Genomic DNA, 24,557 nt, shown 5'->3' on the forward strand with positions numbered 1-24,557 from the left:
AGAGAGCTCCAATGCCCACACTTTTCATAACATATATCATACTTGCAAATGTTGAGTTATTTTTTAAAGAATATTTTTTAAAACATTCAGGTCTAGAGAATCAGAAGGAAAAAAGTATTATCAGTTCTTCATGTGTTAATCACCAAAACACTTTGAAAGTCACAGGAGAAAGAATGTCTGATCGTCTAGAGACAAGAGGAAGAATGTTTCAAGCTCAAAGAAGTTTCTTATGCATTGAATGTGCTCTTTATCTGTTAGATGGAAGTATTTTGAAAAGCAGTAAGAATATTCTCACCCTGAAAATGAAGTGTGCTCCAAGTTCCTAAACAGGAGACTCATTTCCCCATTAAACTGTAAACTCAAGGGCAGGGACCAAATCCAATCCACCTTTGTATCACCAGTATCTAGCATAGTGCTTGACAACTAGTAAAATGCTTAATAACAGTTTGCTAATTGGAGGGAAGGAAGGAAGAAAGGTATACTGAGTGATTAAGGTAGAACCAGAACTGGTCTCTCCTCACAAGCTCTGCAACTTAAACAGTAACATTTTAACACCAAGGAATATTTCTCTAGGATTCAGCAAGAGCACTCCTGGTTATATGTCCGAAGAAAATGAAAACACTTATTCGAAAAGATACATACATCCCAATGTTCATAGCAGCATTACTTACAATAGCCAAGATTTGGAAGCAACCTAAGTGCCCATCAACAGATGAATGGAAAATGATGATGTGGCGCATACACACACACACACACACACACACACACACACACACACACACACTGGAATACTACTCAGCCATAAAAAGGAAATCCTGCCATTTGCAATATGGATGAACCTAGAGGATATTATGCTTAGTGAAATAAGTCAGACAGAGAAAGTCAAATACTATATGATATCATTTATATGTGGAATCTAAAAAATAATGAATGAATATGACAAAACATAAACAGACTCATAAAGAACAAACTAGTGGTTAGCAGTGGGGAGAGGGAAGTGGGGAGGGGCAAGATACGGGTAGAGGATTAAGAAGCACAAACTACTATGTATAAAATAAATGAGTTATGAAGATATATTGTACAGCACGGGGAAATACTGCCAATATTTTATAACAACTTTAAATGGAGTATAATCTATAAAAATATTGAATCACTATGTTGTACACCTGAAACAAATATAATACTGTAAATCAACTATATTTGAATAATAAATTAATTTTTTACAAAGAAAATATACCAAGGATATTTACAAAACATCAGAGGCAGCTTTGCGATCCTCATCCTTGAAAAAAGATTGCAAATTCTATAATATAGCCACTTGTTGCTCACCATAGCCCTACATTAGTAGATAAAACTAAATTTCTGAGTTGTTTAATTTGTTTTCTCTATTGGATCACTCCCATCAGTATACAAATATGAAATTATTTCTCCTATCTTAAATAATTAAAACAGAAAACCCGTCTTGACTTCTCTTTTCCCAACTAACAATTTTCTGTCCCCCTTTACAGCAAAACTCTTAATGGGTAGTCCATTCTCACTCCCTCCAGTTTCTCTCCTGTCATGTACTTACTTGAGCTTAAGTTCACTCTGCCAAGTATTCATCAAGTTCACCAGTAACCTCCATATTGCTAAATCCAATGGTCAACTATGAGTTCTTGTCTTATTTGATCTATCAAGAATTATTTATCACCTCTGCCTCACCTAAACACTTCATTCACTTGGCTCTCAGGATCCCCATACTTCTGGTTTCCTGCTATTTCTCTCCAACTACTCCTTGGTCCCATTTGCTACTTCTTCTCAGCTCCAAGACATGTTGGAGGGTCCCAAAGCTCAGACCATGAGATTTTTCTCCTCCTCTTTTTACTCTATGTTTACTTCCTTGGTAACTCATCCACTCACAGCTTTAAATACAATCTATATGCTTACAACCCCCAGTTTATATTCCCAACCACATCAGTCCTTTGTACTCCAGACTTATATATTCAAATGTCTATTCACCTTCTTCATTTGGACGTCAGATAGGCATCTCAAACTTAGTATGTACAAAAAAACTCCTGATCTTCACCATTCTTCAAACTTGCTTCCTCTAGTCTTTCCCATCTCGTTAAACAGCAACTTCTCCCTTCCAATTATCTAGGTCAAAAATACTAGCATTGGGGCTTCCCTGGTGGCGCAGTGGTTAAGGATCCACCTGCCAATGCAGAGGACACGGGTTTGATCCCTGGCCCGGGAAGATCCCACATGCCGCAGAGCAACTAAGCCCGTGCGCCACAGCTACTGAGCCTGCGCTCTAGAGCCCACGAGCCACAGTTACTGAGCCCACGTGCCACAACTACTGAAGCCCACGTGCCTAGAGCCCGTGCTCTGCAACAAGAGAAGCCACAACAATGAGATGCCTGCGCACCGCAAAGAAGAGTAGCCCCCCGCTCACCACAACCAGAGAAAGCCCACACACAGCAACAAAAACCCAGCACAGCCACACACACACACAAAAACCTAGCATTATCCCTGACTCTTTTCTGTCTTTCATACCCCACATCTAGCCCATCAACAAATCCTGATAACTCTACTTTCCATTTCTCACAAATTCCACCACTAGCTCCTGTGTCCAAGCCATCATCATCTCATGTAAATTACTAGAACACCTTCTAACTGGTCTGTTTCAGCCCTTGCCCCTACAATCTGTTCTCAACGGAGCATCCGCACTACTTCTTTTTATTAAAAAATGTCAGGTCATGTCACATTTCAGCTCAAAACCTTCCTAGAGTCCCCAATCTCATTCAGAATAAAAGCCAAAGCCTTTATAGTGGCTTACAAGGCCATAAAAAATATAGAACTCTCTGACCTTACCTACTATTCTCCTCTCTCACTCCTCTACAGCCACAGTGATCTCTCTGCTGTTTCAAAACTGCCAGGCAAGTTCCTGCCTCAGGACCTTTGTGTTTCCTTCGGTCTCTACTTAGTGTACTCCTCTTCTAAACATACACATAGCTCATTCCCTTTACATAGGCTGTTTCCTCTATTTGTAATGGCTCTCCCATCCTTCTTTACATGGAGAACTCCTACTCATCCTATAAGACCAATCCAAACTATTACTTTATCCATGAAATATTTAATCATATCCTTCCCAAATAGGTTACTCAGCAGTTCCTCATTCCCTGAAAACTTTGCACTTATCTAAGCTCAAAGAGTCAAGGATAGGGACATAAGAGGATCCACTTTTATACAGCTTGAAGATTATACAATTTTGGTCGTCCTTTTTCAGAAAAAAAAATGCAATAAATTATCTATTGCAAACTTTACAAAAATACACAGTTTTGTAACATATTCCTAAGGCTCCTCCAAGAGCCTTGGAAGTGAGGGGAGTTGCAGTTTAAATTTCATTATCTTAATGGTTAATCCACCTCGGTAGGAACAGTTAATGGCATGCAGTGGCTACAACTTTGCTGTACAGGAGGAATGCAGTCACTATCAACCAATAGCCCTACAAATGGAGAACCAAGAGAATAAATAACCTGGCCTCTTTCGTCCTGGTCTCCAGTCTCCAGCTGATGCCTCCCATTGGCTAAACCCAAATGGCAAACAAAGAGCAAGGGAGCTCAGCTAATGTAGTCCACAGAGGTCAGCCTCTCAAGCCACAGAGTATGGCGAGGAGAGGACCTGGAGAGGCAAACAGAGACTATCTACCGCACCATGGTAAGAAGTTGGGATCTTATTCCATAGGTATTTTATGCAGAGAATAACTTGATCAGATCTGTATTTAAGAAAAATAACTCTGACGGCTGTTATTTTTGCCTGAAGAGCATTACAAAGGGTAGAGGTAAAGAAGAGTTCTTAAGCTATAAGTAGTAAAGTAGGCAGAACAGTGTTTTATGATGTGTGATTTGAAGAAGTAACATATCATATTGATGTCATTTGTTTATATGTCTCTATATATTTCTTTTCCCCTTTCCCCTTCAACCCCGAACTCCCCCAATTTGTGGGTTCCTAGGCAGCAAGGACTGCACTTGATTCATCATTTTGTCTCATAGCCTAGTACTGTGCTTAGCACATAGTAAACTCTCAACAAATACTTGACAAATGAATGACTGAATGTTCTAAAAGAAAAGCCATAAGGTAAAAGTCAAGAGGTTAAAAACGTCTAAAGATATTCTGAAACACTATCTATGAGATATTTGTGTTGAAAACTTAAGTGAAATGAATAAACGAATGGAGAGAGAGAATCAGATCCCAAACAGGACTGGTAGAAACAGTCTGGTGGCTACTGAACTCCACTGATAAATGAATCAAATTAAGATATGCCATCAAAGAAAAAGCATTCAGGAAACAGAAGTAAAGATTTAAATGATCCTGTCATTTTTTAAAGATAGTAGCCAACAATCAGTTTCTTACAGACACCAAAAAAACAATTCTTAATTCAGCATGATAATTAATCATGCCTATTGGACCTAATGGTAGTACTTTAAAGAAATATTTTTAAGTCTTCAATAACTGGTGGGAAAGCTATGTTTATTAATAATCAAAGCTGCTTGGCCAGAAACTTATACAGCTTAAAGTCTGGGAATAAACGGAAAAAAATTTTAAATACCCTTTAATTCTAATGAAAGAAATTCTTTCACATTTCTCCTGGATAATGGCAGGAGTGGCGGGGCGGGGGAAGGATGGGAAGGGGGAACAGTAGCATTTATCAAAGTTTACCATACTAGATGAGACTATCAAGCATGATATTCTTTCTCAGCAATGATCTAAACATTAGCCTTCAGAACAAAACGGAACTAGCCAGAAGTCAAAGAAGATCTAAGAAAAATCATGCTTCAGTAACTGACCAACTGAAAACACTTCAAAAACCTGTTACACATGATCTAAATGGTTATAAGATTAATTTCCATTTCTAATAATGGATTATGAAATTGTTCACTGTGAATGACTACTGCCAAATTTGAAATCCAAATTCCCCTTTCAACTCCCTCCCCTGCCTTCTAACCAAACACACACAGGTTACTAAATATAATGCAAAGAACGATATCCTAGCACAGAACACTGTTAAGTGGCCTTCTAGGTAATAAGAATAACTGATTACTACAGGCAGCGGTGCAGCTTACGGTTGTAAGTCAAGAACATCATCAAGGTTTGGTTCACTCAGTGCTTTACACAAACATGGTTCATTGGCTTTGTCTTCTTTCCACTGAGGCATCAATATTTTATGACTTTCAATTGGGATGCAGAACTCCTTAAAGCTATCTCATTTCATATCTTCTTATCAATGTTATAGTGTTTTGTTTGAACATACTTGTATTTACATGTTGGAATAGCCCTATGAGTGAAGACACAAGCTTTAGGAACTGAACTTAGCAATCTTTTTTTTAAAATGTATTCTTTTATTTATTTTATTTTTATTTTATTTTTTTTAAATTTTTGGCCATGTTGGGTCTTTGTTGCTGTGCGCGGGCTTTCTCTAGTTGCGGCGAGCGGGGGCTACTCTTTCGTTGCAGTGCATGGGCTTCTCACTGTGGTGGCTTCTCTTGTGCAGCACGGGCTCTAGGCATGCTGGCTTCAGTAGTTGTGGCACATGGGCTCAGTAGTTGTGGCTCATGGGCTCTAGAGAGCAGGCTCAGTCAAACAACTGAATGAGGGTTCAAACTCAGGACTATCTAGGCCCAAAACTCAAGAATTACTGCTGCTACCACTTCTATCAAATTTTGAGTTCCTTGAGATTTAGGACCTATGTTCTACTTATCTCTGTATTCCTACCAAGTGCCCTTTATGTAACATACAGTCAAGAAACACAGACTGAATGAGCAACACAGAATCATAATCACACTATCCTGTTAAACGCAGTAAAAAACAATGAACAACTGACATTCCCTAGAGGGTGCTAGAGACAAGTCTTTCCCTTTGAAGGCCTGGAAGAGTTTGTATTTCAAAGACTTGGATGGTTGTTATGGAATCTGAAGAGTGAACTGTATCCATCAGTGGAATTTTACCAGACTCAACAGATATAATCTGCTAGTTCCTATCTTCAATGCTATCAGATAACTGGATTATTCAGACCTCATTTAGGAGGACACTGAAAGACTAAACTTGCATAACCAGCTAGGGTCAAAAGGAATTCCATGGTGAGGCCCAAGAAATAGATAGACAGAAGTAGCCCTCCTTAACTCCAAGAAAGAAAATAGCCCTTCTTCCCTAACCAATGATAGATATTGTATTTCTCTCCATTGAAGAGCCTGAAAAACTCTGTAGTCCTAAACATCTACTACACTAGATATGGGTTGGGGACCAATGATAAAACCCATTTTTCATGCCTGCCCTAGGTCTAATACATAATCTCAAGGGTCTCTCTAAATCACCTCAAAGTTCAAGGATGACCTAGAATCAAGGTTTCTCTGTTGATGATGCTGACCTATTATTTAGTATTGATCAAGGCTACTATTATGTACTCTTTTGCCAAATCAAACAAATTTGACTGAACTAAAAATCATTTTCATGTGAACTTTATTTATCTAAGATTATCCCCCCAAAATATTGTTCACTGAACAAATGAGGAAGACAATTCAGATACGATCAATAAACAAAGTTCACAAAATTCTGGGTTCTCCTCCTATGTCAGGAGAATCTGTATTAGATTACAGAGGATGCATCTGTACTTCCCTAAAGTTTGTATGTAAGTAAAATCTTGAAGTTTAATAAAAAGCCAAAAGTTAAAACTTCTTCCACAACAAAACTAAAAAATTTTTAAAAGTTGGTAGCTTCAGCAGTTAGTCTAACCCTATTTTTAAATAAAGCTTTTTTTTTCCTGTTAGTATAGAGAAACTACTTGTATTTGTTACAAAGTATCTTACCTTCACATTAATAATATATAGGAAACATTTATTGTCCCATTAACATCTGTCCCCAATTAAATTATAAATATAGAGAGGAAAGAGACTACTTCCCAATCACTGTTTATCACCTTAGCAAAATGCCCAACACATGACTTTTACATAAAAGTTTCTGAATTAATAAGTTTTAAAATTCCATCTTAAAGAATACAAAATTACTTGGCTAGGAATAGTTTAATATAATTTCCATATTCTTCAATAAAATAAAAATAACCTTTGGTATTTAGAACTTAGATGTTGTAATTTCCACCTATTATTAAAATTAAACATAAAAAACAAGAACTCTAGTACAGATAATGCAAATTTTACAAATTTAATAGTATACAAAGGTTAACTGAACTTTATTTAATTTAATGCTTTATTTTGTTCAAAATATTCTATTTTGTTTAAAGAATATGGCACTTATTACTAAAGCAGTTTGTATGTCATGGACTCAATACAACAAATACTATTTTTCATTATAAAATTGAAGATAATAATAATAAAAATAATAGCTAATATGTACTGATCTCTTTCTATGTGACTTGTACTGTTCCAAACGCTTTATGTCTATTAATTCATATAAGTTTCACAAGTCTCATAGGTGGTACTGTTACTGTCCCAATTCCATAGATGAGGAAGTAGAGGTCAAGTAACAGAAGTCAAGTAATTTACCCAAGATCCCACAGCTAATAAGCAGGATAGATGAGGTTTAATCCTAGGCTGGAGATCATGCTCTTAACAACTATGCCACATTGCTTACCAAGGAAGAAGGTCAGGACAGGAGTTATTTACATGAATTTAACATATAATTAAGATTGGATTTTTAAATTAATGAAGTCATTCAATAAGTGACATTGGGACAGCTGACTAACCATTTGGGTAAAACTGTAAATTAAATATCTAACTCATACCTCATACTAAAATAAATTATATTTTGTATAAAAATTTAAACATAAAATAGTATCTGATGAAAATACAGGTGAATATTTCCATAATCTTGGGCTACTTATGACATAAAAACCAGATGCCCTAAGGGAGAAGGATCTTGATACCTGTCTACCTAGAAATTAAATAGAACACTAGTGTATTAAGGGGGTACATCGTGAATATAAAGGTAAAAGGCAAATTAATAAACTGGGGAAGATATTTGAGATATATATGGCAAACGCTTAATATCCTTAAAACTATAAAGAACAACTACAGAAAAAGACAACAACATCAGCATATGGAAAAAGCAAAAAGCATATGGAAAGATGTTTAACCTCATTAGAAAGAAATGGCCTCTAATGGAGTTTAATATCTCTCGGCTCTTGAACATCAAAAATACCAGAAATATAAAGAACAAGCGCTCTTGGGGTAGACTCCTCAGGTTTAAATTCTATCTCCCTCACTTAATAATTGTGTGACACTGGACAAATTTAGCAAGTTTCTCTAAACCTCAGTTTTTTCTGCTGGGAAAATGAGGACAACAGGATCTACTCAATTTGTTGTTATAAGAATTAAATATATGTGAAGTGCTTAGCATAGTGCCTAGCCTATGAGCACACCAAAAAACGTGAACTGCTATGGCAGACACGATAGGTAAGTTGACCTAACACCCACTCCCAAAACCCTTCTCCTTTGCGATCTCTAATATAAATTCTGGAAAACCTAACTAACAACAGCATTAACACTAATAGTAAAATCTTGCTTTCCCAGATTTTCTTACAGCTGGGAATCTGCTGGCCATGTCACAAAAGAAGAAGCCTCCTAGAATGCACTATTTCCTCCTCCAGCCTGGACTGTAGCACCAGGGAAATGTCAAGAGAATTTTGGAAGCTCTGGACTGAAAGGTATGAGACAAATAACCCTCTATTTGTTTAAGCTACTATTAGCCAAAAGCATCTCAAAAGCATGACACGGATGCCATAATTATTGTTATTGTTGTTATTATTCCCATATTTGGAAAGGGTATAGGAAATCAGGCACACTACTTATCCTTAGGAAAGGTGACTTTGCAATATGTAACAAAATCTAGAATGTACATCCTAGACCCAGAAATTCCACTCTAGGACTTTATCCTAAGAAAATAATCAGCAAAGGGTTGGAGATGAAACACAAAGACATTCACTGGGTCAACAGCCAAGACAGCTGGTAGCCTCAGTACTTGTCAATTATTTTTAAAATAATATAGCCTGGAAAGAATGGAGTTAGGTACACCTGTCAGGCTTGCATGTTAGAAACTGGGTAATTGGGGTAGGTTATCTAACATCTCTGTCAGAGTTTTGGTTTTCATATTTGTAAAATGAGGTCTAGGAACCTCATGTAATAATGCTGCATGATAAACCTCTCTCAATCTTAAAGGCTTAAGCATTTGTTTTCTCCCTCATAGATGTATGAGTCAGCTGGGCAGCTATGTTTGGTCTGCTCCATACATCTAATTCAGGGCTCAGGCTGGAGGTCAGCATCTACCCAGGGCACACTCTTCTCCTGGCAGGTCAGGGGAGCACAAAGGGCAAGTCACATCATACGAGCCCATTTGAAATCTCTGAAAATGTCTATAACATTCCACAAGCGAAAGTAAGTCTCATGGTCAAGCTTAACTAGGGCAGGGAAGTATCATCCCCTTTGGGAGGGAAAGGGAAGTAAATGGTTCTGAAGAATAGTTCTAACTATCAAATGACGATACAAACAAAAACATATTTCCCCCCCAAAATGGTTTTAGGGTTAAATTAAGCATAGACAGTATCTAGCACAATTCTCAATAATGGTAGCTATTATTATAATTAATCCCAGTGGGAGTGTTTGGCAACTTTTCACAATTCAGCAATACCTTCTCAACTTTGGAATTTCTTATCTGGACTTCTGTATGATCTTCAGAAGCTACCAGATTCCAAATTATTGTCTCTACATCTTTATACCTATAGATTTATAATAAAGGTAAGTTATAACACTACACTTCCCTGTTAGACACTATATTAAAATATACTCTGTACTAAAATAAACTAATTCTAATATTTTATCAAAATTATTTATCATTGAATTCTTTCCAATGAGTGATGATCTGTTTGGAAAAATAACAATTTTCACATAACTCTATCAGAAAATTTCAACATCACTGAAACTTGGCACCTCTGACTTTTAGCATGTTATTAATAACATTTAACTGTAATTTTGAAGTGCTTGCCACACTCACGAGGATGAGAATCTCAAAGAACTATTTCTGCACAGATTTTAAAAACTGATTAATTTTATGTACTGCAAAAGGGAAGTATGTTAGGAAAATATACAGCTAAAATGAAGTCTAATAATGAGAAAGGAGGAAAAAAATTACCTTTGCTGATAAATAGTGCTTGTAGTAGTACAACTGAAACAGCAGAAATGCAGAACTTGTCAAAGTTAAAAGCGCCAAAATCACGTTCTTATTGATCCTACTCATTAGTCTGCGGTGCTCACTTGGTTGTCTTTTGAAAGTAACCCAGTTGGTTTCATCTTTTTGGATAAGAAGATAATCTTGTTTTCTGTGAACAAAAAGATATTTCTAAAGAGACAAAAACCTGTATTTAATTTTCACCTTTATTAACCAAGAAAAAGTTATCTAAAGTTCAACAGAACCTTCTTTGACTTGGTAATTTCCTATCCTAAAGAAATAATCAGATATGAGACCACACTTGAAAGAACAAAAAAGTTTATCATAGCATTCTTTACAGTTGCAAATAACAAAAAACATAAATGGGATATCTATAAAAACTGACCAAAAGAGACTGGGGGGCTTCTCCCCCAGGGTCTCTGATTCAATAGAACTGGGTAAGTCCTCTGAATTTGCATTTCTAATGAGTTCCCAGGCAATGCTGATGCTGCTGAACATACTAAGAACCACTTCCATAGAAAAAAATTAAGTTTTTGGTCAAGGAACACCATCTGTATAATAGCTCTTTGTCTTTTGTTATGTAGGATGTGGTCAGTTTTTATAAATATCCCATATACATTTTCATTTTCTGCAAGTGTAAAAAAAGCCACGATAAAAATTTTTGTTCTTTCATCTTTGGTCCCATCTGACTATTTCTTTAGAACAAGAAATTTAATATAGTTCTACTTCTTCTTACCTCCTCTCCACTGTTTGATTTTGGTCAAACATATTCAATTCAGTTCAAATATTTATATTTATTCCTTTAAATATACTAACACCTCTATTACTTGATGTCTAAACTTTGTATGTCTTTAGTTCTCCAGCTAAAAAATAAGAGAAAATCTACCTTCTGCATCTCTCCTCTTTCAATCCTTTTATTAATTTACTTTGCTATCGTTCTATCGCATTCTGCAATACAAATCTCACAACTTTTTTAGTCTTATTCCTACTATATTCCCTGCCAATCCTTTTGCTGTATCATCTCTGTTCAGCTACTGGATGGCTGGTATTCATCTTCTCCTTAGGACTTGTGGGCACTATTTACCTTGAATTCCTACATTGTTCAAAAATGGGTGTCAGGCTTCCCTGGTGGCGCAGTGGTTAAGAATCCACCTGCCAGTGCAGGGGACACGGGTTCGAGCCCTGGTCCAGGAAGATTCCACATGCCGTGGAACAACTAAGCCCATGTGCCACAACTACTGAGCCTGAGCTCTAGAGCCCCTGAGCCACAACTACTGAGCCCGTGTGCCTAGAGCCTGTGCTCTGCAACAAGAGAAGCCACTGCAATGAGAAGCCCGTACGCCACAAGGAAGAGTATCCCCCGCTGGTCGCAACTAGAGAAAGCCCGTGCACAGCAATGAAGACCCAATGCAGCCAAAAATAAATAAATAAATTTATGAAAAAAAAGAACAAAAAACGGGTGTCAACTAATAGTTTGGCTATGAGGTCACACTTTCTTTCCTCTGATGACTTATAGAATTTGTACCACTGTCCTGCAATGCTAAATACTCCCTTGACAATATCTGATCCTTCCCCTGGCACTCCCCTATAGATAAGCTGATCTTTTTAATGGGATGAGCAAAGAACACATTCCTTATCTTTGCAATCCAATTTTTTAAAAACTAGGTTATGTAATGATGTTAATGACTATATATTAGTTTTTCTTCACTATGTGCACTTTCAATCTGTAGAATCAAGATTTCTTTCTCTGCGGCAAGTTTTCTTAAGTTATACGTTTGAATACTTTTCTGTTCTAATGTTGTTCTCTACTTCCAGAACTACAATTAAGCATTTGTTTCATCTCCTTTCACTCCCATTTCACTTTGCTCAACTTTCAAAAGCCTGTCGTCATATCCCTTACTGAGCTTTCAACAGTGTTAATTCTCCTTTTTGCTTCGTATGTGGCGTTTTATTATTATTTTTCTTTTATAAGGGACCACTCTTCGATGTTCTCATTGACTCTTTATTTATTTATTTTTATGTCTGGCTGTGTTGGGTCTTTGTTGCTGAGCGCGGGCTTTCTCTAGTTGCAGCGAGCAGGGGCTACTCTTCGTTGTGGTGCATGGGCTTCTCATTGTCGTGGCTTCTCTTGTTGCAGAGCACAGGCTCTAGGCATGCGGGCTTCAGTAGTTGTGGCACACGGGTCTCAGTAGTTGTAGCTTGTGGGCTCTAGAGCGCAGGCTCAGTAGTTGTGGTGCACGGGCTTAGTTGCTCCACAGCATGTGGGATCTTCCCAGACCAGGGCTTGAACCTGTGTCCCCTGCATTGGCAGGCAGATTCTTAACCCACTGTGCCACAAGGGAAGTCCTGGCCTTTTATTTCTGATTTTTTTTTCTTTTCTTTCTTGAGTTCTGCCAAATTATTACTCACCATTTACTGTTGTCTTACTATTTCTTTCTAGCCAATTAACTTTCTCTATTACTTTAAAGAAGTGATTGTCTCCTTAAATTTGTTAGGCCAATACAGTTTTCTCATGGGTTCTTTGTCACTTGTTTTTCCGTTTCTTTTCGCTTTTCTTCTTATAACATTTTTGTGTAGCTGCTGTGCTAATTTCCTTTTTACTATTATTAATCTTTGAATGACATGAACTCCACTCAGGCCAACTATTTGCAAGAGGACTGTGGAAGGAAGAAGCAAGGCTGTGTTGTGGACTAGAAGGTAGTCTCTTTTTTTTTTGCGGTACACGGGCCTCTCACTGTTGTGGCCTCTCCCGTTGCGGAGCACAGGCTCCGGACGCACAGGCTCAGCGGCCATGGCTCACGGGCCCAGCCGCTCTGCGGCATGTGGGATCTTCCTGGACCAGGGCACGAACCCGTGTCCCCTGCATCGGCAGGTGGACTCTCAACCACTGCGCCACCAGGGAAGCCCCGGTAGTCTCTTTAGTATACAAGAAAGCTCTTTATGATACAGGGTGTTCTGTGCATGTGTGTGCGTGAGAGAGACAGAGAGAATATATGTGAGAACAAGCAAGAGAAAGTTGTTTAGCCATTACTTCTTGCCTCACCAAGAGAGTGCTTCCTGCAAAGATTGTGTATCTGTATGCTTTCTCATTTGCTCTTCCTTTCCTGCTAGTTCATGTTGCCAAACATTCCAAGGAAGCTTCTCCCACTGCTTTTCTATGCATCCTGACACCACTGTAAACAGAAGATCTATTTCTCGTTGCTCTGTCAGTTCTGAGATCTCTTTCTGCCAGAATGCTCTTTTAATCTCTTTCTGCTTACATTTGAGAAATATTTCTCAAATATTTCAATTTGGGATACAGGACTCTAGTCCCATCAAAGATGTAATTAAAGTTGAACAATGCAGGGGTTGGGGCACCAACCCTCTGCAGTTAAAAACCTGCATATAATGTATAGTTGGCCCTCCATATACATATGTGGTTCCTCTATATCTGCGGTTCCTTCATATATGCGGTTTTGCATCTGTGGATTCAACCACCCAGGGGTCATATAGTACTGCAGTATTTACTATTTAAAAAAATCTACATATAGCAGTTCAAACTCATGTTGTTCAAGGGTCAACTGTACATCTCTGTCTCTCATTCTCCTTGCTGTTTCAGGGTAATTTCAGATAGAAGAAGGCACAAATGTCTTTACTCTGTCGTCTTTAAATCAGAAGTCTTAGAGTTTTAAAACAATCCAAACGAGCTTCCAGTGCAGAAGCCTATATAAAGCAAACACTACATGATATTATATAAAGTCAACAAACTACTTAAGAGAAATATCACCAGTGACGTGAGTAATCTACTTGATTTACAGATAATGCATAAAGCAAAGATAACTGAATAAATCATGATCATGTTCTATCTCCTAAAACTAAAAACTAGCAACATAAAACAATATTGATGATGGTATTAGTTTTGCTGTCAGCTAAACCTTGCTAAAATAAAACTGTCAAATATGTACTCTGATAAGGACAGCTCACAAGATAACAAAAAGAATATCCTTCATTTTCAGTATTTCAGCTCAGTTTCTTATAGTTGTAGTAAATAGTGCATCAACATATTGTACACTGATTCCTAGTGAAATGTAAAGTAGCATTTGGAGTGTGCTATAGAACCCAGGCTTTTCTGTGCCAGAATTAACAGGCGGAAAGAAAGGCCTATATAAACCACTACAGAAACATAAAGTCCAAATTAATATCTTTTTCTTTCTTTGGATATAACTCTAACCTACAGTTAATTCTTAAATGAAATAAACCTCCAGAATATATCAATCACAACTACATTTTTATTATCAAGATGATATCCAATTAACTTTACTTCATTACTTATTTTCTATAAATGCCAAGGCAGTTATTGCAAAGGAAGAATATTAGCCTGTCAAAACATTCCTATTTGCTAGCACCATCTCTTCATTAGGAATGGAGTTACCACTTTAAAATGAATAATGTGATACTTTAAAAAAGAGAGGCCAAGGCTTGTTGAGTTTACCTCTAAAATCCCTCTGGCACCAACTCTCTCTTCATTCTTCACTGTCATTCTAATTTGAACTCTAATTGTACAAATGTCTTAATTGTAACTGATGTCCCAGGTTCCACTTTCTGCCTACCCATAATCTTACCTATACATTGACAGATATACCAAGTTGCTGATAAATGAATCAAATTACACCATAATCAAAATATTTCAGTGGTTCTCTACCACCTACAAATAAAGCTCAAATTCCACATACATTTGACCCTTGAACAACACGGATCTGAACTATGCAGGTCCACTTATATGCAGATTTTTTTCAATAATAAATAGTATTACACAATCTGTTGTTGACTGAATCTTTTGGTGTGGAACTGCAGATACGGAGGGCTGACTCTGCTACCTGCAGATTTTTGACTGCAGGGAGGTGTAAAATAAAGAATGGTGCCCACCATCCAGTTCTACAAGAATCAAGTCATTAGCCACTGCAGTTGCTGACCTACAACATATCTGAAAGGAATTCAGGGTGAAGATCAGGATGAGGCACTCTGTGCTCTGGGGAAACAGGCAAAACAGGCCCTTAGATACTTAGAAATATTTCAGGAGAAACAGTTTATGAACCTGGACCCTTCCATCTTCCCATACTTAGAAAAGCACTAAAATCATTAACTGAGATATGTGTTCCTCGTGACTAGCAGCAACTTTCTACAGACATGTGTGCTTGAGTGCACGTACCCCTTTGCCAAAATCATGTATCTACTGACCTCCCCCACTACCTCTTCTTACTCTGAGCTATCTGAGAGACTGTCTCCCAGACTACAGTCCTCAGTAAGTCCCCAAATAAAACTGAAACTCACAGCTCTCATGTTGTGTGTTTTTATTTCAGTCGACAGAGGGTTGGCACCTGCACTGTTCAAGGGTCAACTGTAATGGCATTCAAGGGTATTCACAATATGACTGAACACACGCAAATATTCTAGGCTTTCTCCCACTTCACACACTCTTTGGTTTTTGCCCAGGTATTCCTGGAATACACACGACCTTTCTTGCCTCTTTGCTTTATACTCATTCCCTCTTGTCTGAAATGTTCTCATCCATTTCCACAGAACCAGTTCTACACCTCTTTTCATCACTCCTCTCAAGTGACCCTTCTTTTATGAAATCTTTCATGCTCTTCAAAGTCAGAAGTGAACTCTCCTAGCTCTAAATTCCTAGTCTTACCTTCTTGAAGGGAATAAATATTTACTGTCTACCTTAACAGGCAGAGATGCCAATAAAATGCTAAGTTGGAGAGAAAATGATACAGTTCCCTATCTTCTAAGACGTTAGAGATGAGTATGTAAGAGTTTTCAAAAGAAGAATGGTGATGGTAATGGTGGTAGAGGGTATGATGTGCTAAAGAACAGCATGGGAAGTTTTTTCCAAAATGCACAAGCACCATCCTTACCACCCTCACATCTATTAAGAACCACTGTTCTAAATTGTGATAGACTCTATCAGAGATAAATATAGAGACAACTTCAAGTGTAATGGTCATGGAGTAAATACAGGTTACTATGGAGCACAAGGAGAGGAAACTAACCCTAAGGCTTTTACTACTTTCTATTTTGAATTATAGCTATTAGAATGCATGAATCATCTCCCCTACCAGCCTAAAAGTGGTTGAATTATTATCAAGAAATAAGTATGTTAAGTATACTCAAAGACACTGCACAATGCTCAAAAGAACACAAAACTACTTTTAAAAAGTTTTTATTTTAAAAAGTTCTCTGTCCTACAGAAACTTTCATAATAAAACAGAATATGAAATACGAAAAAGTGATTTTTTTAGAGCTTAAAGCCTATACTTGGTTCCAACTCCTGAACAATAAACATTTTAAAATAACATATGGAGAAATATAGCATAGAATCAAAATAAAAACATTATTTGTATATACATTTCTCTTTATATGTGACATTTTAGCTATCATAATAAAAATGCTAGAGAAGACAAGTAATGTATTTTCTTACATATACTTAGGTAAAGCTTCCTAAAGAAAACAGTAATAATGACAAAGAAGAAAGAGTACCGCAGAGATGTAAATTTAAATGAGGGGGCGGGGAGATGTAATGGAGACTCTAAGGGGAGTTACCAGGTTTAAGTACCCAAGTATCTTCCAAGTTCTAATGCAAATATGAGAAGGTTAATATAAGTATGGTATATTACAGCATAGAATTAGTCTTAGATGACTTGGAAACAGGCTCTAACTAGTGCATGAACTAGGATCTGGCAATGAAGAAGACAGGAATGGGCAGATCTGCTTCCCAGCTGAACCTTTAATGGGTTGTGGGTGTCGGAGCTATCAATCCTCTCAGTCTTTTGAGCCTGGGGTAGCTAGAGTCCAAGACTGTCACCTCCAGCCAAGAACAAACACATTCTTTTACCCTTTCTTTCGCCCTCTATTATCAATTTTGCTTTGTGTCAAGGCATGAGAAAGGTTGGAAAAAACCAGCAGTAGATAAAAGCCATATACAAATTTGAAGGAAAAATATACAGGATGGGAAGTTCAAGATAGCTCTCAGGTTCTTGCTACAGCCAAGAGCAGTATTTCATATTCTTTCAGCTTCCCATTTCCCTTTCACATTATCATTTGTTCTTTGATGGTAAAGGCACAAAAAACTTTGGCACCTGGCTTAACCTGACATCTCCTCTCCAACTACTTTTTTGAGAATCATCTTGGTAGGGATCAGTTTGAAAGAATGTCAAACGGCCTTACTTTCTTATCCCAATTCTCCCCACTACTGCCTTCTGGATCACCTCTCGATATCAGAGGCCCTTGGACAAGAAATAATCAGCCCTGACACTGAACTTAGGCTCATAAGATGATGTGTGCTAGCCTGGTCCCCTCAATGCTGCTAGATCCAATTTATTCAGGAACACTGGGGAGTGAGAGGAAGGTATAGGTGGTCTGAATCAGACAGAACTGAGATTCAAATATGCCCTGCACTGCAAAATAAAACAGGAGGCTAAACTACAGAGAAGAAACAGGGTAGTCTAAATAGGCAAAGGCATGTTTTGAGATAAGGCAGCAGACTGGAAAGCGTAAAGAGAAAATGCTTCTGAAGAGGTATTCAGAGTTAAGATGAAAAAAAAAAAATCAACATTTTCAGCTGCTCTAAGCCAAAAAAAAAGCCCAGTAGCAACAGATGCTATCCATCTTCCTTAAATACTGCTGCTCCTTTTCCTTTCTTTTCATTGCTAAATTTGCAAAAGAGCGTCAGTAGCCTGGAAGCAAAGGTTAGACTGTAAGGGTTTAAAAAGTCTCTTTATCTGCTTACCACTCATTCACTTCTTAACCCTTTGCAATGTAACCTCTCTCAATATGCTGACACTTGAAGATTAAAAAATTAATCTCTTCATTTGATACTCCAGAAAAATCATAAATATATAGTGACTCCTTTTGAAATGGCTATGGAGTACTGAGTTTTTAGAGAGTGTCTGAAATGAAAGACCTAGACAAGAAAGGAAGTGAAGATAGGAAGGGACTGATATTACAGGGGCAAAGTAAAAGGGTGAAGGAAGTGGCATTGCCTAATATACCTACTGAATAATTCTGTGTTTGATATGAAATCTGGATGGATGTTCTCTTTACATTCTCTTGCTCCTAATCACTTTATTAGATATACCTCCCATATCTACTGGCTACTTACTACTTATAAATATTTCACCAGACTGTTGGTGATGTCCTCTTGAACATTCCACCAGCACCTAAAACAAATCACTGTCCACCTTCAAACCAGATTTCTTTCATGACTTGCCCCTCTATTCTGTTAATGGTATCCCTAAATATTTATGTTCAAAACAAAATAGTTTTTGTGGTTCTAATTCCACATCTGAGTCACCAAACTTACATTCTTCGTAGTGCCTCTACAAGCTGTTATTTCTTTCCCATTTCCAGTATAGTTAGCCTAATTTAAAGGCTTATTAACTCTGCCTAAATAGAAAGCCTCCTACATGCGTACAGATAGTCCCTAACTTACGATGGTTTGACTTATGGTTTTTGACTTTACAATGGTGCAAAAGTGACAAGCATTCAGTAGAAACCACACTTGAATTTTGATCTTTTCCTGGGCTAGCAATAAATGCCACGTAATCCCTCATGATGCTGGGCAGTGGCAGCGAGGCACAGCTCCCAGCCAACCACGTGATCACAAGAGGAAACAACTGGCCCTTATAACCATTCCGCTTTTAATTTGCAGTATTCAATAAATTATATGAGATAGTCAATACTTTATTATAAACTAGGCTTTGTGTTAGATGATTTTGCCTACCTGTAGGCTAATGTAAGTGTCCTGAAGATGTTTAAGGTAAGCTAGGCTAAACTCTAATGATGTTTGGTAGGTTAGGTGTATTAACAGCATTTTCAACTTACGATGGGTTTATCAAATTGAGGAAGATCTGTACTCTACCACCAGGCTTTCCTCAAAATACCCATCTTAGGGACCAAAGTCCAGTCATTTCTATAGTACCACTTTGTGTCAGTTTCCCCTGCTTTCAGAACTCCTATGGCTTATTTAGTACTAATCCCCTAAATGAAACCATCAATACAGTGCTTGCTCACCTCGGTGCATTTGTCTATGCTATTCCTTCTCTCTACAGTGCCTTCTCCCCCACATCCTGCCCCCTCACTGTCTTTTGAGTAGTTCAGAGCATAGGCTCCGAAGACAGACTGCTATGTTCAAATCCTGCTGTGCCACTTGCAGCCTATATGTACGTCCTCAGGCAGGTTACTTAATCTTTCTATGCCCCATCTTTAAAGTGGATCTATAAATTGTACTTGACTCACAGGGCTGTTCTGACAGACTAATACATGTAAAGCACCGAACAGTACCTAGAACATGATAACTATACAATATATGCCAGCAATAATTAATAACTGTCACCTTAAAAGCCTACTAGAAATTCCCTCTGCTCTCAGACAACTAAAGTCTCCCTCTTTTATATCCACACAGCATTGTGTATTTGTACTATTTTTGCGGTCAGTCTTAACTAGTTATAGTTCCTTGAGACAGGAGGCTATCATATGTTTCCATATTCCCCAGTATTCCATATTCTGTACTCTTCCACAGTAGAATTCAAGCACAGACATAGATTTTAAAAGATTTATGATGGACCTCTGTTGCCCCAAGAGCTCTGTGTGCCCAGAAGAGTATACAAAAGTATTTGAGGTAAGTGGTGAATGCGAGCAACTGCAGGTGAAGAGTGACAGCCAGAGTTTATGTCACACAGGTCAGTTTGGTTTGTTCCCTCATTCATTCATTTTTCCATTAAGTTCACAAATATCACTGAGCCCTATGTACATACTATAGACACCAGTCAACCTGCTAGCTGTTCCCTGTCACAAGACTCTACAGTAGAAACAATAGATTCTGTTTATTTCAAAGGCAGCATAAAGTTGAGGAACCAAGGATTTCTTTTGACCTAAACATTATTTACATACATTATTTCATGGGTCATTTAAGAGCTACCTTAGTAGCATACACACCAGTGTAAAAACAGTGGCTGTCTTTGGGTTGGAAGGACTGTAGGTGCTTTTCTTTTTCCTTTTTATTTATCCTATGTGAATATCGATTGATTTTGTAATGAGAGAAAAAAAGTACTAAGTTTCAAAAAAACTTTAAAAAAATTCTCTCTTTCTGTGGCTCAATTAACAAATACTACAGCCCACACACATTATAAGCTTTAATTATCTTACTATCTTCCAATTTTTGGAGTAACAGAATAGTGTTAAACCAAGCTATTTTTAACTGAGTAAAGTCTTCCCCTCAAGAATGCAAGTACTTAACTGCTTGGTTGAGGATATCTGGGTGTTGATCTTAGTAAAACTATAAAGCGAATCAAACACACAGAATCAAACATAGGGCTCAGCAAGCATCAAGTACTTAGTACAAAATATAAAGTGTGAATATATGTACATACATAAAATCTGGATGGATGTTCACCAATATATCAATAATGGTCATCTCGGGGCTTCCCTGGTGGCGCAGTGGTTGAGAGCCCGCCTGCTGATTCAGGGGACACGAGTTCGTGCCCCGGTCCGGGAAGATTCCACATGCCGCGGAGTGGCTGGGCCCGTGAGCCATGGCCTCTGAGCCTGTGTGTCCGGAGCCTGTGCTCCGCAACAGGAGAGGCCACAACAGTGAGAGGCCCACGTACCGCAAAAAATAAAAATACAAAAAAATAATGGTCATCTCTAGGTGTGGGGATTGGCATGATTTTTACATTGTTCTTTATGCTTTTTTATATTGTCCCAAAATTTTTATAATGAGTATATATTATTTTCATAAAGACAATAAAATTATTAATAAAAACAGCTGGTAAGTAGTAGTAGTGGCTTAATACCTGCTAGACAGGATCTAGATCTTTGCTACTTAAAAGTATGGTCCTCAGACGAGCAACCTCAGCATCATGTTGAAGCGTGTCAAAATGCAGAATTTTCAGGCCATACTGCAGACCTACTGATTCAGAATCTACATTTAATCTACATTTTAAGATCCTCAGGTGATTCATATTTGCATTAAAATTTGAAAAGCACTGATTTGGACACTACAGCCTTTACATGCAGGGACGATAGGAACAACATCTGCCTTCTTCATTGTACATCCCTAGCACACAGCAGTGCCTGAAACACACAAGTATTTGTTGAATAAATAAGCAAGTAAATGATATTACTTCTGAATAGACAATCAGAATGACAGTGGAGACTGTATCTGTTTGAATTATTTTCTGCTAGAGTTCCCCAAAATGATAGCTTAATATTAATATTTACTGTAAATACTGTTAAATTATTTTAATAAAAATGCTGGCCCCCAAAATGTAATCCTTTTTGAAAAGGAGTCCTAGCTCATAGCCCTGAGATCTACATGTCTCCTTCAATCATTTCTCTAGTCTCCTATCCATGCGCACACCCTATACTCTTTACAATCTCTCCCTAAAAGCAAACTCATTTTCAAGATTTTAAATACCACCTCTGAGAGAAAACTTACTTAAGTTTCAGTCTATAACCCCATCTGTCTATATAACCAACTCTATTTCCTACACCTCAAAGTTAACAGTTTTATTCTCCATCTACTATCTCCCTGCCCCCTTCAAAGAGAATAGTTCTCCATCCTCACAGACTCCTGTTTTACAGGTTTTAGAGAAGAGAGACCACCTAATCCAAGAACATCATTTTACAGAGGAGAATAGGATCTGAAAGAAATAAATGACAGCCCAAGAGGCTAGTTATTGGCAACGCAAAGCTACAATCTGCATCACCTTACTCCCAATACATTATCACATGCTAAAATTCTGATAGAATTCTCATTTTTATCAACAGCAGTTAAATTCACTTTTGAGAAACACAGGTTCAAAATAACAATCGCCTAGATCCAAGAAATCAAGTACTGTATATTGTTGACATTTCTCTCATTCCTTTTTTCTTCCTTTTCAGAATGTACTGCATTTTCTTTCCACTTGGGGTTCCTTCAACCTCTAGTGCCATACTTCCCAAATCCTCCATCCTCTCAAAGCCTACCTCCGCAAATATACTCTAAAATGCCTATTCCTGTCTTCTGTATCTTTATCTATGGTGCTCAGCAGAGATAGCTCCTGATGACTCAAACCCTATCCATCCTCAACGTACAGCTCAATCCCAGCCTTTTTTACTTTTCCCAATTCCTAATGCACTGCTCCATCACTCACTTTCATATTTGTTCATAGGCTGATGTTTATTCTTTGGAAACCTGCTATCTTCAAAAGTAGAAAGAACCTGTTGTTATCTAGGTCCTCCGTTTACATCTGAGAAAACTGAGGCCCAGAGAGAAGCGACTTCTCTCGTTACTTGAGAAATTGGTGATGGTGATGAAATCTTAACTCAGTTCCCCAGATTCCTATCCAAAGCTTCGGTCATCTCTCTCTCTCTCTCATATGAAACTTTATTTAGCATGGCTAGCTGTGTCCACCCCATTATTAGGCACACAAAAGGGACGCTTCAGTAAATACTCCTCCAACTGAACTGAAAGCTGAACCCAGGGGGAAAGCATAAAAGAAAGGGATGGTTAATTAAATTACCCTCACTCTAGAAAACTGCTGTAGTTCCCCCACTACCCAAGGAAGCACTCCACACTCCCTCATGGGGCATCAAGGTTCGTCCCAGTTGAGACCCAACGGTAGCTCCTGCCACATTTCTGGCCCTCCCCTCTCCGCACCCATTCCTCCAGCCATTACCCTAACACGCAGTGCTGCCCAAACCTGGTAGTCTCTTTCATGCTTCTGCACCTTTGCACACACGGGCCCCACAGCCTGCAATGCTCTCCTCCCTCCCGCCGACCCCTGCCCCCGAGATCCTCTTGCAAATCCCGAGACAGCTCTCAGGACCCTATTCAAACGTCACTACCCCAGTCGGGTCCTACAAGGGTCTCGATCGGCCTCCAACACCGGACCTGTCTCGGGATGACGATTTTACTTGCTGACAAGCCCAAGAGCGTGGGAGGGACGCCGAAGCGCACATCCAACCCGAGGTGCTCGTGGACTGCCTCACTGAGTATCCCCCGCCCGGAACGCGCTCGACCTATGGCCTGCCTGGGCCGAGGCAAGTGCCCATTCGGCTGGAGGAATGCCCAGTGACGGCACCCGAGCCACCGGCGACATCCGCCTGAGGCGCCCACCCGTCCCCGGAGGCCAAGCCGCGCCTCTCACACCTTACCTCCGCCAACACCAGCGGCAACGCCACTTTACGGCACTCACAGCAACCGCTGCAAAAGGGGCCGTCAAGCGCGGAGCCTTTACGTACCGGTTGGTTTGGTGTCGCAGCCGTTAACCCCGGCCTTCGCCTGGTCTACTACCAACGCTGCTTCCTCACCGAAGTTTACGGAGCCCGGTGATTTCCTGGCTTTGGGGATTTAGACATGTAGCCAAAGCTCTTTTTATCTGTTGCCTAGGTAACAACTACAGCAGGGCACTGAGGCGATCTGAGATTTTAGGAATTGCTCCTAGAATTGGAGAGGCACCAGCTGAGCTGTGTTTCCCAAAGTGTGTGAGTTTGCCAGATAAAATATAGGATGCCAGTTAAATATGAATTTCAGATAAACAACGAATAATTTTTGAGTGTGCTTTGCAGAGGGATTCAGAATAACTCCCTGAACTCTGGTTTGGGTACCATCAGGTGAGATGGGAGATAGATTGGGAAACAGTAGCCGAGTTAATATTGCTCTTGTGGTTGAGGTGTCTGTGGGACGTGCAAGCTCCCGCGGACTGTTATACTCCTGTTAAGGACTAGAAATATACACATTCAATTCCGGACCTGGTTGTTTAACTGTGTAATCCAAAGAATTATTGTTAAGGATCACAGGTGAATCAATTTTGACATAATCTTGAAAACTATAAAGCACTAAACAAATTACTGTAATTTGAAGTTCTTTCTACAAAAATTACTATTACCAGCCCATGGTGAAAACTGATAATACTTCCCTCATATATTTGAGTTGTTTTCTAAACTTTTTCTTTTTTGCATTTTGAAATCATTTTATCATAATAGAGAATGCTGGTATACATAACATACATTTATTGTAGTAGTACATATGTTGTATATACATTTTCTTACACCCTGAATTATTTTTAGTGGGCTAACTTGGTTTCCAACTTGCATGATATATACATTTTTGTGCCCTCTAGCACAACGCCACGTACCATTATGTATGTTCAATAAAGCACATGGAATCTAAACTGTTTTTTTGAAAAGTATAAAATGAAAAGTCCTTTTCCCTCTCATTTCCCAGGGGTTATGATCCTTATCAGTTTCTTGCTTTTCCTTCCAGAAGTATTCTGTGTACATACAAGTTTATGCTGTATGTAACCAGATGAGGCCAGTAC

The 24,557-nt window shown here is 38.5% G+C and overlaps 1 protein-coding gene across 10 annotated transcripts in view; it reads right to left on the minus strand.

Annotated features, from left to right (window-relative positions):
• Positions 1-23,410, minus strand: part of FKTN (fukutin) — an 89,499-nt gene extending 66,089 nt beyond the window's left edge. For 5 of the 10 annotated variants that reach the window (XM_082842131.1, XM_082842136.1, XM_082842135.1 and 2 more), the window contains exons 1-2: positions 14,176-14,309; positions 10,177-10,363 (exon numbers count right to left, since the gene is read on the minus strand). In XM_082842131.1, the coding sequence (XP_082698257.1) occupies positions 10,177-10,363; positions 14,176-14,201 (213 nt within the window). In that variant the 5' untranslated portion in view covers positions 14,202-14,309. Of the gene's footprint in view, positions 1-10,176; positions 10,364-14,175; positions 14,310-20,624; positions 20,668-23,391 lie in introns of those variants that run through there. The other 5 variants (XR_014326303.1, XM_082842132.1, XM_082842129.1 and 2 more) reach the window with 3 other exon arrangements.
• Positions 23,411-24,557: the final 1,147 nt, after the last annotated feature.

The sequence above is a fragment of the Leucopleurus acutus genome (assembly GCF_964270905.1).
Source record: "Leucopleurus acutus genome assembly, chromosome: 7".
Classification (NCBI taxonomy): Eukaryota; Metazoa; Chordata; class Mammalia; order Artiodactyla; family Delphinidae; genus Leucopleurus; species Leucopleurus acutus.